General features: G+C 41.3%; 1 protein-coding gene across 7 annotated transcripts in view; it reads left to right on the top strand.

Annotated features, from left to right (window-relative positions):
- SRGAP2 (SLIT-ROBO Rho GTPase activating protein 2) overlaps window positions 1-18,132 on the top strand; it is a 254,584-nt gene that overhangs the window by 170,146 nt on the left and 66,306 nt on the right. For all 7 annotated transcript variants that reach the window (XM_037824880.1, XM_037824878.1, XM_037824879.1 and 4 more), the window contains exons 5-7: window positions 10,910-10,972; window positions 16,389-16,604; window positions 17,242-17,370. In XM_037824880.1, the coding sequence (XP_037680808.1) occupies window positions 10,910-10,972; window positions 16,389-16,604; window positions 17,242-17,370 (408 nt within the window). The remainder of the gene's footprint in view (window positions 1-10,909; window positions 10,973-16,388; window positions 16,605-17,241; window positions 17,371-18,132) is intronic.

Genomic DNA, 18,132 nt, shown 5'->3' with positions numbered 1-18,132 from the left:
CTAAATGTAAGAACCAAAATTAAAATTCCTAGAAGAAAGCTAGATGTAAAAGTCTTCATGACTTTGGATTAGTCAACATTTATGACACCAAAGGCATACGCGATCAGAGAAAAACTAGATAAATTGAGCTTCATAACAATTAAAAATGTTTGTGGGTCAGAGGACACTATCAGGAAAGTGGAAAGACAACCTAGAGAATGGGAGAAAATATTTGCAAACCATATACCTGATAAGGGTCTGGTATCCAGAACATATGAAGAACTCTTGCGACTCAACAATAAAAAGACAACCCAATTAAAACATGGGCAAAGGATTTGAATAGACATTTCTCCAAAGAAGATATACAAATGGGCAATAAACACATGAAAAGATGTTTAACATCATTCATCACTAGGGAAACGCAAATCAGAACCACCATTTACACCCACCAAAATGGCTATTAAAAACAAAACAAAAAAACAACAGAAAATTATATTTGATGGTGAGAATGTGGAGAAATCAGAACCCCCAAACATTGTTGGTGAGAATGTAAGACGATACAGCTGCAGTAGAAAACAGTTTCTCAAAAACTTAAACATAGAATTACCATATGACCCAGGAATTCTACTCCTAGGTATATACCCCAGAGAACTGAAAACATATTCAAACAAATACTTGCACACCAATGTTCGTAGCAGTACTATTCACAATAGCCAAAAGACAGAAACAATCCAAATGTTTATCAGCAGATAAATGGATTAATAAAATGTGCATGCGCACAGTGGAATAATATTCAGCCATAAAAAAGGAATGAAGTTCTGATACGTACTGCAACAGGATGGATCCTGAAAACATGCTCAGTGAAATAAGCAGACACAAAAGGAATGTACAATTCCACTTACATGAAATGTCTAGAATAGGCAAATCCATAGAGACAGAAAGTAGATTAGAGGTTACCAGGGGCTGGGGTGGGAGGGGAATGGGAGTTATTACTTAAAGGATACAGAGGTCCTCTTTGGGGACTGCCACCTTCAAACCCTGGGTAAGTATCCTTCAAAAATGGAGATAAACTGAAGACATTTTAAGGCAAACAGAATCTGAAAGAATTCATCACCAGCAGACCCACAATAAAAGAAGTACTCAGTGGTGCCGTTTAGATATAATGATCCCGGATGGAAACTTGAAGGCATAGGAAGAAACGTGAGGAGCAACGAAAAAAGTATATAAGAGATGTACATCCAAAGGAATATTGACAGTTAAGAAACAACAATGTACTCTCTTTAGGGTTCTGAAATGTATGTATAAAATTAATATAAATAGCAACAGTAGCATCTATATCTTGGGTGGGAGTAGGGAAATGGGTTTAATATAAATTCTCCAGGAAGTGGTAAGAGTATTAATGAATATTAGATTTTGGCAAAGAATACATGTTATAATCTAGTGTAACCACTAGAACACTAGTTCACCACCAATCTAAGAGAGGGAGGAAATGAATTAATTAAAAAACAACCCAAGAGAAGATAAAGAAAGTTTCTGGTGAAGGCAGACTTCTTGGGTATAGAACATAGGAATGGTTTCAGGGGTTAAGGATACATGGTTTGACTAAAGAGGGGCAGCCTGAGAGACATTTGTCAAAACACATAGAACAGCATACCAAAAAGAGTGAATTTTATTGAACATTTTTTAGAGGAAGAAAAAAAAGAAGGCAAGAAGGGATAGGAAAAGGGAACTTGGAACAGGTGGGACAAATAGATAGCAAATAGCAAGTTGGTGAGTTTAAACCTAAATGCATCAGGAATTATAATAAGTGTAAATGGACTCATGCCAATTAAACAGATGTTCAGATGAGCTTTTTTAAAAAAATGAAACAGTAGTATATGTTATTAATAAAAGAAGAGACACCTTAAATATAAGGATACAGAGGTTTAAAGCAAAACGATGGGAAAAGTAGCTATGATAAAATCAGACAAAAGAGACTTCAATGCGAAAAATATTACTAGAGATAAAGAAGGACGTTTCATAAAAATAAAAGATTCATATTAACCAGGAATAAGAATGTACTTGACAGCATAGTGTTCCAGTTTGCTAATGCTACCGTTATGCAAAATACCAGAAATGGATTGGCTTTTATAATGGAGGTTTATTAGGTTACAAATAACCTAAGTTCTAAGGTCATAAAAGTGTCCAAACTAAGACATCAACAAGAGGATACCTTCACTGAAGGAATGCTAATAGCGTTTGGAACACCTCTGTCAGCTGGGAAGGCATGTGGCTGGTGTCTGCTGGTCATTTGCTCCCGGGTTCTGGTTTCAAAATGACTTTCTCCAAAACGTCTCTGGGCTTCTGTCTCTCTTTGCCTCTCTCTCTCAGCTCTGTGCATCCTTGCTTGTTCTCCCAGGACATTTCTTTCTAAGCATCTGGGGGTCCTCTCTTAGCTTCTCTGGGGCAAACTCTGGGCTTCATCTCTCAGCTTAGCATTTCTGAAACTTCTATCTGCATCTCCCAGTGTCTCCAAGCTTCTGGGCCTGTGCCGGCTCTTAGCTTCTCCCAGGGGCAAACTCTGGATTACATATCTTAGGCTCTCTCCAAAATGTCTTTCTCAGCTTCTCTGAGCTTCTCCTCTCTGTGAATCCTCTTTAAGTACTCCAGTGAACTAATCACTGGATGGGTGTGGTCACACCTCCATGGAAACAACCTAATCAAATGTCTCAACCTAATCAAAAGACTAATAAATCTGCCCCCACAAGATTGCATCAAAGAACGTGGCTTTTGTGGGGGGCAAAATAGATTCAAACCAGCACACATGGCTTTAGAATATATCAATAAAAATGCATAGAATTAAAAGGAGAAACAGACAAATCATCACTGCAGTGGGAGATTTAACCTATCTGTCTTAAATAATTAAACAACTAGACAAAAAAGTCTGAAAAGACTGAGAAGATTTCAAAAACGCAATGAACTTGACCTAAATCATATATGGAGCACTATGCCTGACAATTACAGACAGCATACACATTCTTTTCCCAAGTAACATGGAGAATTTGTAAAGCTTAAACCTGAATTGGAAAGGAACGATTAAAGAATTTAGTTGAGAAATCAGAGCTGGAAAACTCTGGACATTTTCCTTCTTATGATTTAGTCATTTTTCAATGGGGGTAAAGTACTGGCAAGAGGGAGGTGCCCTCCCCTAAGGATATAGACTTGTTTTTAGTGTATAAGGGCCATGACTGATAGAAGTGGTTGCACATGTGATTAGTGTAGACAAAGACCACCACTGTTGCTAAGCTAAGGAAAGCAATGCAGAATCTAATCCCTGTCCCTGCCCCAAGAAAATACATTCTAAGCCTTTGTCAGTAAAGAATTCTACTCTCAGTCTCCTGAAGTTGGCTTTATGTTCCTCCTAGGTCCAACTCTAGCACCTAGGGTATCAAGAAAATGCTGTCTTCTTAAGTCTCTTCACACCCTCTAGAGCCTCTTTTCTACTCTTGACAGTGGGATTCTAAGGCAACATCAGGAGTACTGAAACTGCATAAATCTCTCTATGAATTGGCTTTGCTGCTGGGTTCCTCTTTCTTAAAGTATTCAATCAGCGTTTTTCCCAGTGCCCCAGGCATTTCCTGTACCAGTACTGGTGCTGCTGACTGTGTTACTTCCTACCAAGCTGCTCTCCTCCTCTTGGTGTTCACACTGCCAACTTTCCGATAATCTCTTTTTAACTCCTGTTCTTCCAGCCTCCTCCAGGCCCAGCCACCTGGGAGCCACAAAGGCATTCTTCTCACCCCCCAGCTCCAGAAATTCCTTAATGTAGGAGGGCATATGTTTGCTAGCACCTTATCATTCTGGCTCATTTTCTCCCTTCTTTTGCAGTTCCAAGTCATTGATTAGTTTTCCTTCAGAGTTCATTTACAGCTGCTGAGAGATTTGTACTCCCATGTTGCCTGTTTGTTTGTGTGTCTTTTGTCCCTTGTGTCCCAATCTACCCGAGGGTGGCCACAGTCACTTAGACACTGTTTCTGTGTCTTCAGTGTCCTTGCTGGGAGATGGAGTGATGACTGGTGTTCAGAATGACCTCAAGAAATGGTTTGGTATGACAGATCAGGGCCTGAAGATGTTAGTAGAGTTCCACTCAAATCATTTTCCAGAAGAGAAAATGATGGATGATTTTGCCAAGAAAAGAATCACAGTGGTGGTTTAGGAAATGAGACTTCAGACCTGATTGCTTCTTTCATTCTAGATGACATTGCTTTCAGTTTATTTTCTTAGTATTGGAATATGCCATACCAAGAGCTTAGAACAACCACGGAGGAAGAAGGTTTTAGGACTGTCTTTCAGGCTATGCCATCAGAGGTCTTGGGAGAGCAGAGGGCCTTCTGCCTCTTCCTGCCTGTTCCTTTACTCTTTCCCTGGTCCAGTGGGGCACAGTCACGTCAGGATTATGTGTTTCCCTGACAAAAGGCTTTAGTCAGAGCATAATGAGTGCCCATGGAGGGTAAGAGCTGAATTCACAGAACTCACTGTCATGCCAAAGAATGGATTTTCTCCCATGGCCACTGGCACTACTTGTTTGTAGGCTATCAAGTCTGTTCATACTTTCTCGAGTTTCTTGGAAGACCTTAAGGAAATGGCTTTCAGAAAGAAGTACCCTAGAGGAGAAAGGTCCTGGATTTCCTTAAGCAAAAATTTGGTGATGGTCAGTCTCTGACCATCTCTGACCTATGTAGTAGGGAGCTCCAAACTTTGGATATTTTGTTTCTGTCCTCACTGAAACCATATCCCAGTTGTGCAGCTGAGAATAATATTTTCTGTTTAATCTACCTGGAAGCATAGAAAGTAATTCCATCTTCCTATTTTCCTTCTACCCACTTCCCATTTTTTCTATTTACCAAGTATCTACTTTTTATCTTTTTTCGATTTTTCCCCCCTTTCTTTCCTTAGGAAAGCTACATACCCTTTCAGAGTTGTGGCTTTGGTTCTTACTGAAACTGGGGAAGAGAATAGATAGTGAGGCAGTAAGCATAAGGAAAAACAAAAAGATCTTCTTCTCTGTGGGTCAGTAGAGCTGCAGTCCTCTCTGGGAGGTAGTTTGTGGAGCCGTCCACATTCTACAGATAGTGATCTTTAGCGTTTATTGAGGTATGTAAGGGTGCAGCACAGTATGGTGGAAAGAGCACTCAAGTGAATGGTAAGAGGACTGGATTCTAATATTAGTAATAGCTGACATTTATTGAGCACATACTAGGTGCCAGATTCTGTTTTAAGAACATTCCATGAATTATCTCATTATCATTATTCTGTTTTACACATGTGGCAGCGGAGGCATAAAGTGGTGAAATAATTTACCTGAGGTCACACAATTGGGAAGTAGAAGCAAGATTTAAATCCTGCTCCAGTCCTCACAGTTTAACTCTCGTCTAATGTTGCATCTGGTCCTAGACAGGTTACTGAAGAGTTGACTGAGCCTGGAAAAGTCATATCAACTTTTTGAACTCATTTGTGAACTGTAACCTGAGGGAGTTCATATGGTGACTTCTGATGGAGTTTCCACTTTTAACAATCTACATGAAGAGAATGCAGCTAGACTTTTGTATTCTTGTCATTGTGCAAAAGCACAGTATTTAAATCTAAACTAAAAATTCATCTAATTAATTCAACAATTGATTATTTTGTGGCTACTTTGTGTAAAGTGGTAGGCCAGGCACCATGGTGGAAAGAAAGATGCTTAAGACAGTTATAAACTATTTCTTCCATTAGTTTTAGATGGTTTCATATTTTGGTAGCTTTGGGGTTTTTTTTTTTTTTTTCAGACTAAATATTCGGATAATTAAACAGGAACCTAATTGAGAAACCATTCATGTTTCAGAAGATGAATACTAAGACAGGCATTGAGGCCTTAGATTGTGCCAAGTTGCTGACATTTTCTTTTAAAATATGACTTTTGTCACTGGGAGAGTTTAACTATAGCCATTACACTTTTGAGTGAAGGAACTACTGGTGAGATTAGTTTTTATGGTTCCTACAGGCTCAATGGATTCTTTAAAATGGAATGTAAAACTGCTTTGGTAGCCACTTATACTAACACAGTATCATTATAGCCAGAAATATCCATTAGTAAGTTAGAAAGGTGAACTCAAAAGAAGGGTTTTAGCTGGATTTCTTGAAATCAGATTTCTATTTCTGGCAAGCTGGATTCAACAACTAGCTTGCTTGCCCTGGAGTTGTTATAGTGTGGAAACCCTTTGGCAACGGGAGAGAAAAAATCGACCTTAAACTGGTTTTGGCTGGAATAAACTGAATGCTGTTCAATTTCTGGTCACTTACTAGTTAAGTTTCTCCCAGCCTTTCTCTCTATAACAGTTTTGTAATTCAGTACATTTGTGTTTTATGTTACCTTGGGCTTTCCCAGAGTGTAAGATCCTATCTGGAGCTTGGTCTTCCTAGAGCCCTCATGCGGTATCTTAACTAACAAGTGAATGAGGAATAGAAAGAGCTCTTCTGTGTATATGCAGTTAGGCGCTTATGGAATCTGGAAGTTATTCCTGACCTATGAACTACCAAGTCACCACTCCCTCTCCCCCTGCAACTCAAGCATGTACTTTTGCGGACATGTATTTTGGTGGACTGAGTTGGGTGGGGGTGAGCTAGGCAGAGGGTCCACCAGCACCTAGCAGTGGCTCTGCCACCAAGCAGCCAGTCCTTCATCTCTGTCCTCCCCACCAGAAGCATTTCAGGCCAGGAGCTAGCTTCTGAAACATGGTGTCTTTAAAGTGGTGAGAGAATGCCCCTGAAATGGTCACTTTCCATCTGGAGGTGCTTTTCCTGCTGCCAGTGCTTAATATAGATTTCACGTAGCTTTCTTCTGAAATTTGTAAAAATAAATTCAATTTTAAACTGGTTTTTTTCTTTAAACAGTTGGTCTCTGAAGTATCATTGGGAGGGAGGGTGGTGCTAGCATTGGTGGAGGGAGAGTTGTGCCCTTGAAAATTGGATTCCTTTTGGAAAACTGCTGACACAGGAAGATCAGCAAAGAACTAAATGACCCTACTGTTTCTACCTGCTGACAGGCTCTTACCACATGGCAGAAACATGCTTTCCTGTTTTCTTTTTCTTTCATACAAATAGGGGAGGATTTTGTGCTGGTCAAATAATACAGCTTTGTAGTGTAGATAACCAATAAGCAGCAACTCCCCCCAACTTGGAAAGCACAGTGGTGCAGATCTAAATGACAGAGAATCAGGTAATCTCCCTGATGTGGACTGATTATAAAACCCTTTTATCATTAGCGTTCTTTGGGAAATGCTAATAGACAAACCAAACAAGCTCAGGAATGTGTTGATTTTAAAGAGTTCCACAGGCAAATGGCCTACCTAGGGCCCAGGCAGCCCAGACCTTTTGGTCTAGCCTCATGTTCCTTACATTTCTGCTGCTGGAGCCTTCATTGCCTGCCTACCAGTGGGGAGGTTTTGGAAAGTTTCGGTCTTGGGCAGATGAGGCTTGTATGTTTCAGTTCTCTTGTCCAGTGCTGTTATCTGGTGGAAAAGGAGGATTCCCTACCCATTTTTTAAGTGCACAGCTGGCAGGGGTTGTTGCAATCTCATTGTCTTCCGATCAGCCCCGCCTCAGCAGCAGGCTGAATGAGGGCCCCTGAAACACACTCGGGCCAAACGGTTGTGGTGAGTTTCAAAATAAAAGATCCCAGCCTGAGTACACCATTTCACTTCCTATCCCATGAAAGAGCATTGTTAACTGTGCCACATCTCTATTCTAAATTAGGCATCTTTTTTTTTTTCCTAGGCAAAGATTACTATGCAAACATTTAAGAGAAAAACTTTGCCCAAAGTAATTTTTTCCTCCGACTTCTATTTGGCTTCCTGCAATGTTTAGATGACTCAGTCTCTTCCAAGAAATTTTAAAGGAAAGTGATGCGGGCTGTGTGATAGCGCACAAAGGCTGCTCTGTATATTCTTTTTCTTCTCTGCTTCATGCCCCTTGCTTTTTTATAGGGGGTGGAAAGGCCCTGCAGTCTTCGTTGTCATGTACTCAGCCTCATCAGGTTTTGTTGTTTTAGGGAATAACTGTTCCCCTTGTTTTTGGGTGGGGCCCCCTTGCAGTTTCTCAGCCCTGCCTATCCCTCTGAAGCACGAAAGCTCTTCCTGGACGCTGGCACCCCCAAAGGCACACAGTTAAGATTTCTGAATTAGAGAATGGGTGACATTTTATCATCTGTGAAAGGAGAGGCATTGGCTATTTCCTGCCTCTCTCCCTGTGTCAAAATTGCTCCCGAATGCTAGAGGCTTTATTATACATTTTAACTGGCCTAGCTACACTTACATTCCCTGCCCAGCCCTGTTGTGCACTCCGCGGGGTGCTCAAGCCAAAGTAGTAAGTCTGAATTGTTTCGGCAGCCAGTTCAAACAAACAGGGATAATAATTCAGTCCATCTTTCTCTGAACTAATCAGTATCTGAAAGGAAACATCTGCCTGGGCTTAATTGCTATTTTATTGGTTACATTTTTTCTCCTCCCCACCCCTCCCCCGCCTCTTCCCCAACCTCATCCCTTATTTGAGTCATAGGTAAGCAACAGGTTAGAGGAATGGGACCTTTTTCCTGTCACCCGTGCCGTTAAATATCAGAAGCTAATAAGTGTGGATGGGAGGCTGACTGGGGGAGCTGGAGCTGGCCTGGAGGCAGGAGGGCAGGGTAGTGGGAAGTGATACTGGTGGTCACTTCCTGACTGTTTTGCTGACTCCGGGGCTGCTGGTGAGTCATTTTGCCTCACTTCACCTCCTTAGGCCTCTACTGCTTCAAAGGAACTCAGCTTTCCTCACTATGGGAAGGAGGGGCTAGTATGTGAGATCCTAGAGGAAAGGCATTCTGTTTTGTGGCTTCTTCCAGCAGTTGGGGTCATTGGATGAGAGACATTTGGGAATGGTGAATTTAAGACTGCAAGGTGGCATCCATTTTGCAGAACGTCTCAGGGAGAACTTGATTATTATCTTCTACTATATGGTGTGAAACCAACCAACCCGTACACTAAAAGGGGTGGTGTTTGAAGCTCATATGGCCTTAAGAAGCCAGGCAAAAGATAATGTAGAATCACAGAATGCCAGAGGTTAAAAAACTGCTTAGCAGCGTTTTAACTGAAGCCTTTCTTCATGGAAGGGAAAACAGGCCCAGAAGTATTAACCAAGTTGTCCAAAGTCATTCACTCGATGGTGGAGGAGCCGGGAATAGAAGGAGAATCTTCCGATTGCTCTTTTCTCCCCTCTCCCCACTACCAGGTGTAAAAATCCATCCCTGCTCATGACAAAGGTCACACATATGTCAGGTTCTATAATGAATACCTTAATGGAAAGTGAGCAAAGAACACTTTAATAGAAAAACGGCAAAACATGAAAAAAAAATTTAAATTGCTGATAAACATGTAAAAAAAGTGTTGTCTCACTAGAATAAAAGAACTGTAAATTACAGCAAGATACTATCTCAAATTTTCAGGGTAAAAAATGGAAATAAGCATTCTTATATGCTGCTGCTAGTATTTTAAATTGGTACAGTTTTCTCAAGGTTAATTTGACCCATTGATGTTACTACTAGGCGAAAATAGTGAAAGGTATGTGCATAGATTATGTACAAAGTAATTTAATGCAGCACTGTTTTTTTTTATTATAAAAAAATTATAAAGTAAATGTCCAAGAATAGAAGCTACATCAATATAATGTATTAAAATGTTATAGAATAATCCATGGGGAAAATGTTCACAGCATACATTTAAGTGAAAAATTACAAAAAGTATTATAATGTATCTCAATTTTGTAAAAATAATTATGAGAGAAAGAGTAGAAGAATATTTACCAAAGTTGAGTGGTGATTTCTTAGTGGTGGGAATTAAGGGTTACTTTTGCTTTCTTTTTTTGAGGTTTTCTACAGTTTCCTTATTTATTACAATAAACATATTACTTTTATAGTTAAAAAAATTTTTGTCACACATCTTGAAAAAAGAAAGATCTTATATGATTGTTTTTAACATGCCAAGACTCCTTTTTTGTGTGTGAGAGCTGAGCTATGCCAGGTAGTATACCTTCTGTTTAGAAGGGTTTTGTTGGTATCTGAATTTTTAATAGGAGAGAATCAGAAGAAACTGGCAGAAGATAAATCAAAGGACTTCTCCTCTCAATGACCTAGTGATGCCAATCAGTTTTATCCCCTGCTGTCTTGGGTTGGGCATAAAACACTCTGGGCAGAAGGTGTGGCTCTCATTTCCTTCCTGCTTCCTCATTCTTCTCTATTTCTGCTGTTCTCTCTGTGTGGATACCAGCCCTTGGTCACTGCTCAGTATTAGCCAGTTGGAGATGCCTTAACATTTATTATCATAATTGAGTAACATTAACTAATCTGTCAACTAGTCATTATTTAGATCCCGCTGTCCTGGGAGTTTGGGATAGAAACAAAACAAATAAAAGGTATAGTTTCTTCCTTCTTGGAATCTCCTGTTTTGTTAAGTACTTTGAAGTCATTGGATATTTATATATTTCTTCCCTCCTCATCCTATTTCACATGGTGCCTCCCTCTGCAAGCCTCTGGAATGCTTGCCTACATGGATCAGAGAAAGCTTGTCCCACCTAACAACAGTTGCTAGGTAGGGCTTTCGGGCTGGCTCTCCGGGGACCAGTTGAAAAATCAAAGGCCACAACCCATTTTCCCTGCACACGATTGCCTTTGCTATCTATAGAAGGGGCACATTTCATTTTATTAAAACTCTTTGAGTAATCTGACCATAATTAGGTCTGATCGGAGTGGTTATCTGATTTGCTAGGTTAAATAATGGGCCTTAATTGAGTCTGTGTTATTTGTAGACAGTACTGCTCTTGCCTTTGTTGCTTCCTCCTCCCTCCTCCTGTTTCCCAATTAACCTTCATTCCTCTTTCCTTGCAGAGTAAAGAAGTCGGCCAGCAGCTCCAAGATGATTTGATGAAGGTCCTGAACGAGCTCTACTCGGTAAATCAGATGGGCTGCTTGACTCTTTAATAAGCAGAGGGAAGTAGCATTTGGCAGCTTGCAGCCATAATCACATCAGCAACAGAACTGAACCGAGTCTGAGGACAGTGCATGGTCCCCATTGGGGGTGACCCCACCCATCTCTTCTTTCACACCCAGATGAGCCAAAAAAGAATTTCCCAAAATAAGATCCCTCCTCAGCTATAATGGCTCAACTTGGCTTCATTTGGGGCATAATCACTAGAGACCGGCAGAGGCATAGGTCACCAGTACAGCTGACCCCATTAGCAGCCAACCTGGGACCGTGAACCTAATAGCAAGGAACACAGCCTGCATTGCACCATTAATATATGCCTGTTGGAAAGCATTTCTTGTTCGAGGTTTTGCATCAGATCTTTGACTAGAGCAGGTGCTCTAGAGGAAAGCACACATTCCTACATGTCACTAATATGAGGGACCAGTTCAGGCAGAGAGAGCTTTTCACTGGTTCCCTGGGGTTTTGTAAAAGCCAAACCTCAGTGAAGAGGCAGGATGCTGGGTTGGAGAAGAGAATACAACCTGTTCTAAATTGACTAGTGCCTCAGGCTCATGATGCCTGTGGCTGATACATGTTTATTCATGCACTGGGAAGTGGTGGTGGTGGTTGTTTCTTGCCATGTTTCGTTAATTATAATTAACACACACACACACATACACAGCAAGGAAATCCCTGCAGCTTTATAGGGAGTATTGCACTTGTACAGCTAAAGCCTTTACAGCCCCCTTTCTCCCGCTGGGCTACTTTGTGTCATTCTCCAGGGTTGCCCCATCCTGGTTTGGAGGTGAAATTGCTCTCTTGTGTTTACTTGCTTATTTGCAGCATTTGTTTTTTTAAGTCACAGGAAGAGCAGGCAGTAGTGACATGTATCACAGACACTTGAGATCAGAGAATTCCATGTTCTTGATCCAAAACCCTAGGTATGGCCCTTTTGTCATGGCACCTATAAAGCAAGTAAATATGGTAGTGTAGTCATCTGACTTGTCTCCAGTGATACTCAGTTTGTTTTGACTTTCTACTGCTCTGAAGCCAAGTGGATAGATGGCAACCTTTGATTCTGCTCCCAAGGGTTCATTTCTTCAATTGATAGTAAGCCTTTTTAAAAATAGAAACATGTTGATGTGAACCATTTTCAGACTGGTTGAGTTTCCTGAATTCTCCTCTTTTTGATGCTTTACTTCTGCTCTTCATTTTTAGAGCAGCTTATAGGCACCAAGAAGAGTTAGTACTCCTTTCTTCTGGCAAAGAATTCTCTAAGAATGGAAATGACACATGTAATTATTATATGAATCCTTGAATCCTTTTATTTTCCCTTAAGCATCTTGGGCTTCTGCTCTTTGCAACTGTTTCGGGGGGTGGGGGTGGTGGCGTAGGTTGGGTAACCAGCAAACCCCAAACCAACTCAAAGTCAGCATGCCACTTCTGCAGTGGAACTGTAGGCAGCAGAGGAAGAATAGTGTCTAGGGATCTGTTGGCTTTTACCCAGAATCCTAGATCTCCTAATATGCTGTGATTTAAAAAAAGAAGTAAGTGAAAGGGTACAATTTGTGGTGGCTTGAGGCAACTTGGCACTTGCTGCTGTGGCCTGAGGGCCTGGCTGGCACCTATGACTAAAGTCTTTGGGCAGTCCAGCATTGGCCAGCTGCTTTATTAGCCACTATGAGGCCACAATCAATGCAGAGCATAAAATCTTGCCATTGGTGTTCAAACTGAGAATTGGCTGGCCTTGGTGTCTCCTGCCTTGAGGTAATTTGGGTGCAAACTCTTGTAATCTATCCAAAACCAAAATAAAAAATTTATATTTTCCTCTAGTAGCCAATGGGAAGAGAGTAAAGAGTACAGGACATTGGAAAGTTTCAAAGAGGGTAGAACAGTCTGGGGCATTGGTTCTCAAGCAGGGTGTTTTTGCCCTGCCAGGGGATATTTGACAATGTCTGGAGACATTTTTGATTGTCAGAACTGGGAGTGGGGAGGTTCTGGCATCTATTGGACAAAGGCCAGGATGCTGCTAAGAACAGCCACCCAACAAAGAATTATCCAGCCCAAAATGTCACTAGTACAAGATTGATAAACCCTGATCTAGTGACTAGAGTTTCCTGAATTAGGCAACCTAGATTCTACCCTGTCTTGACCACTAGCTGTATAATCTTGGGGGATACCACTGGCGTCTGTGACCCTGGTGTCCCCATATACTCCATGTACAGATATCTCTATATCCTGGAGATAAAGATAGTTGGGGGAGTCATACTTCCTGAAATATCAACTACAGCTAAGGGTCAAATGAGTTTTCAATTCTATAGTCCATTAGAAAGTCCAGAGAATAGCATTATGAGTTGTTTCTTCTGGAGGGTGAGATAAGCTCAGGACAGGTCTGAGTAAGGCACCATGGGATTAGGGTGACTAACTGTTTTTCTTTGCTTGGGACTGAGGGGTTTCCAGGGCCATGAAACCTCAGTGCTAAAACCTGGAAAGTTCTGGGAATACCAGAAACTACTATCCTATAGGAGTTTCATCAGGTAGGAACTTGAGACTACTATATGCTGGCTTTGGGAAGCTCCTTGTTGTGTACACTCCCTGTCAGTGGAGTTGAGAAGAGGGAGGGTATCTTATAAAGGGCCCTGCTCTTTAGGAAGGCAGAGAAGGGACTCTAGGCCTTTTGTTTCAGTGGCCCCTTAGGAAATAGAAGTTATTTATGGCCACAGGAAAAAGGAAACCAAAGATCTAAGAAACTCACCATGTTTTTCACGGCTCTTACCTTGCCACTCCTAGTGCCCATAAATACTTCTTTTGGGGAGACCTATTAGATTACCAGGGTTTGATAATGTAAGTACTTTTGAACCTTGATGATCTAAGGAGCTGGGCTCAAGTGTTACCAAACAAAGAAGCCTTTGGGCAAGAAGCCGAGACTCCCACCATAAGTGCCCAGCTGCCCCTCTACACCTTCCTTTTTTCTGCCTAAAGAGCCTTTGATTTCCTGACTTGGCATTCTGTGCCAGAGGCCACTTCTTACAGCTGCTATTTCAGAGAGCAATCCCAGTGAGCATTCTCCTCCACGTGTTTTTTCCCTGTAATGAGCTGGCTGGTTCGTAGGCTATGGCATAAGTGGTTTTCATTTTCTGACTGCTGCTCCAGGAATGCCTTTGAAGTCAAAGCACACTGCTTCCCAGAGAACTCTAGAATTCTCTGCTTCAGTTGTATTCAGAAGCTGTATCTGGAAAAGCCCAGCAAGCTCTTATGGGAAGGAGTTGGGGGTAGGGGGCAGAGGCCACATAGTTTAGCTGAGTGTGAGAGTCAAGGAAGCTCTAGAATTGAGAGAGAAAGAAGAGCTATTGGGACAGTAGGAGACTGTTTTTGGCCCTGAGGTTTTATGTGTCTATGCTGCTCCAGCATATATGTCCCCTTGATTTGGTGCAGCAGCTGTTTGCTTAAAGACCCACTTCAGACTGGTATTTAGCACCTGTTTCCTTGAAACAATGGCAATTTCTAGTCCTCCTGTTCTGTTTGCCTATTTGCCCCTAAGGGACACAGACAAATAAGAGCAGTTCCTGAACCCAAGGCATCTAGTTTTAATAGGGAGAGACAGAAAAGGAAAACAGCAAGTAAAATATGAGGTGATAAGAACTCTTTTACATGTCTGCACAGAGGAGGGACGTTGAAGTCAGTCTCCTTGAAGTGGCACTTGAATCTTGATTGCCTAGAGCTCTTATGGTTCTCCAGTGTTCCTTTTTTGTACCATCTGCTCTTTTTTTTACGATGCAGTATCTTCTCATTTCTCATTTATGTCTCTGGCGATATTATTGATGGATTGTTTTTTTTTCCCCACCATTTTTTTTTTACTGTTCACATACCATACAATTATCCAAAGATCCAAAGTGTATAATCACTTGCCCATGGTAGCATCATACAGCTGTGTATCCATCACCACAGTTAATTTTTTTTTCAATTTTTAGAACATTTTCATTACTTGATGGATTGTTTTTGAAGTTTTCTTCTCTATATATAATTTCTTTTTTCTCTAAGTTTCTTCTTTTGGTCTTGGTCTTTCATATTAGATATTTTCCTCAAGTATCTGGTAATCCTTAGCCATCTGCTTGTAATTTAAAGTGAGGCACTAAAAAGCTAATTAGAAACTTCAACTGCAGACTTCATTGAAGGGTGATCTGGCTGGGCTGTGTTCCGGGGGGACTCCCAATATCAGTATTTCTAGATTTTTATCTTGGATTATCAGATTCCTCAAAGAAGACTCTTGTGATCTCCTGCTTGCGTCTGGGAGCTAAATAGGGAAGAGAGGTAACCATCTCAACATTCTGTATAAAATTTTCAGTTAATCCTCCTATTTTAAGTTCAGTACATCTATCCTCGGATGAGCCTGGTGTTCCCCAGTCCAGAGACCTTCTCTAAGAAGTCTTTAGCTATAGACTAGGAGTCTGACTGTTCTTAAGCAGACTTCCAATCATTTATCTAATTTTTAGCTTGTGGACATTATGAATCAGCCCATAGCAGGCCCTTAATAAGTTATTAAGGGAAACCAAGGAAAGGAGTTGGACTCCTAGAAAGTTGCTTTAATGGAAAACCAGAAAATTCCATCCCTCTCCTTTTATATCATATCGTTCCAGTGGCAACTCTAGTTGCACTCTATTCCTTCACAGGCTCTCCTTGAATTGTTGTATAGGCTTACAGTCTTCATGGGGTTGTTACCTAGATCTTAGGATTGCTACAAGGATAAAATAAGGAATGTGTGGCACTTGGCACAAAGCTGAGAATATACTAAGTGTTCAGTAAAGGGTAGTTGCCATTGTTCTTGTCGTTGCTGTTCTAGTTGCTGGGAGAGAGGGCATTTGATCTGGACAAAGCAGGTTAGACAGAGCCCCTTGAATGCCAGAGCAATAGTAAGAGCTTTTGGAGCCTTTTCCTCTTCCCCATTTTAAATCTGAAGGGTACAGAAAGTCTAGGCTACCTCACAGGCTGTGCTGCCCTCTGCAGGGTTACTAACCAGCCCAGGAAGGCTTGGCCCTCATGATCTGAATGCAGTGTTATTGTTTCCTATCCTCTGGGTATTGTGAGGTGACTAAGCACTTGGCCAATATAAAAGAGTAATGATTACCAATGATAATAAAAAGAAGTAAATAATACACTATGGGCCTGCAGTCCTTTTAATAATAAGACATGTTGGCTCAGTTCAAATACTGGTTTCCTATGCTTTGGAGTAGGTCTCTAATATATAATGTTTCCTGAACCAAACACTTCTGAATGTTTCCCTTAAGGGTATGAGGATATTGCTTAATGAGGGGACAGGTCCCGCTGAGTCTGTTAGTTTGTAAAGCAGAGAATTGACCATTGGCTTGACCTGTGGGGATGGGGGCGGGGGTTGTCTTGCAGGTCATGAAGACATATCACATGTACAATGCCGACAGCATCAGTGCTCAGAGCAAGCTAAAGGAGGCTGAGAAGCAGGAGGAGAAGCAGATTGGCAAATCCGTAAAGCAGGAGGACCGTCAGACCCCACGCTCCCCTGACTCCTCGTCCAATGTTCGCATTGAGGAAAAACATGTCCGGAGGAGCTCAGTAAAAAAGATTGAGAAGATGAAGGAGAAGGTGGGTATACTCTGACAAATATATGGGATGGGGAGCAATACTTCTTGGGAGCAGGACTGATAGAAATTTCCCAGGAGGAGCCATGAGGAGCAGAACAAGGAAGCTGTTGTGTTCTTTTAGTGTCTAATGACCAAAAGTGAGTCCTTGCTCTTTTCTCTGGAAGAAATCCTAGTTATTACAAGAACTGAGACATGTGGTCTCCAAGTTTTTAACCTCTAACACATAAAAAAGAAGCAGTAGTCACTTTTCCCAATCCATTTTACAAATAGAATTTAATGTCCTATTACCTGGGAGGACTATAGACCTAGAGGGTGGTTTCTGATGGCAGGTGTTCTGGGGGTAGGGGTAGTAGCACCTCCTTCATGGTGGAGTGGGAAGATGGAGAGTGGTATTTGCAGAAAGAACCAAAGTGGGGCATGAATCTCATATAGGGAGCCTCATTAACCTTTCCTGGGTTGATCTACATTATGCCCTTGAATCTCATTGTACGGAATTAGAACCCAATTTAAGGCAGAAGCACATTGGGAATAGCAGCATAATTGTGGTTCTTGAATGTACTGTACTTTTCATCGTTCAGAGAACAATCTTCCCTTTAAAAAACAAAAAGGTAAAATTGAACTTCTGTTCTCTTTCTCAGCGCCAAGCCAAGTACACAGAGAATAAGCTGAAGGCCATAAAAGCCCGGAATGAGTACTTACTGGCTTTGGAGGCAACCAATGCATCTGTCTTCAAGTACTACATCCACGACCTGTCCGACCTTATTGATGTAAGTGCTTAAAGCTAGGGATCCCAAGGATCCCTCTTTCCCAGTGTTGGAACCCTGGTCACCTGTTCCCCAGTTCTGTTGCTCAGGCATCTCAGGGTGCTTTGAGAACAATTACGAAGATAGTAGCCACAATCCATCAGGGGCTTACCAAACATGCTGGTGACCATGTGAAGCACTCTATACATTATTTCATTTAATCCTCACTACAACTCAGGGAAGGAGGCATTATTATCTCTATTTTTGAATGAGCATTCAGAAAATTTAGATAACTTAGCTGGAGTGAGCTCTAAGTTACAGAGGCAAAATTTGCACCTAGGTCTGTCTACTAAACCCATGCTCATACCACTATGCTCTTCTGTCACAAAGGAAATATTCTCTTAGATCAGCTATCTCTACAGAGAAGTAAGTGGCAAGAGCTAAAAAGATAACACCTTACATTTATATAGCACTGAATGTTTCTGAATATTTTCTCATTCAGAGAAATCACATCACCCTTATGAGTAAGTATTACTATCCCTATTTTGTAAACAAGGAATCAAGGGGTCCAAAGGGTTAAGAGACTTACTGCCCAAGGTTACACCACAAATTAGGGTCTTCCTGATCAGGAGGATATACAGATGTCCCTGACATCTGGCCTGTTCTTTCTGATTTGTGGCACAAAGGTGATAGGGAGCATGTTAGTAGGCACATGTTGGTTTTGGACTGGGTTCTCCAGGAAAACAAAACTGACAGGATGTGTGTTTATGTGTGTGTGTATGTAAA

The sequence above is a fragment of the Choloepus didactylus genome, chromosome 2 (assembly GCF_015220235.1).
Source record: "Choloepus didactylus isolate mChoDid1 chromosome 2, mChoDid1.pri, whole genome shotgun sequence".
NCBI lineage: Eukaryota > Metazoa > Chordata > Mammalia > Pilosa > Megalonychidae > Choloepus > Choloepus didactylus.
Note: the sequence above shows the minus strand (reverse complement) of the source record. Positions and strands in the feature narration are given on the sequence as shown.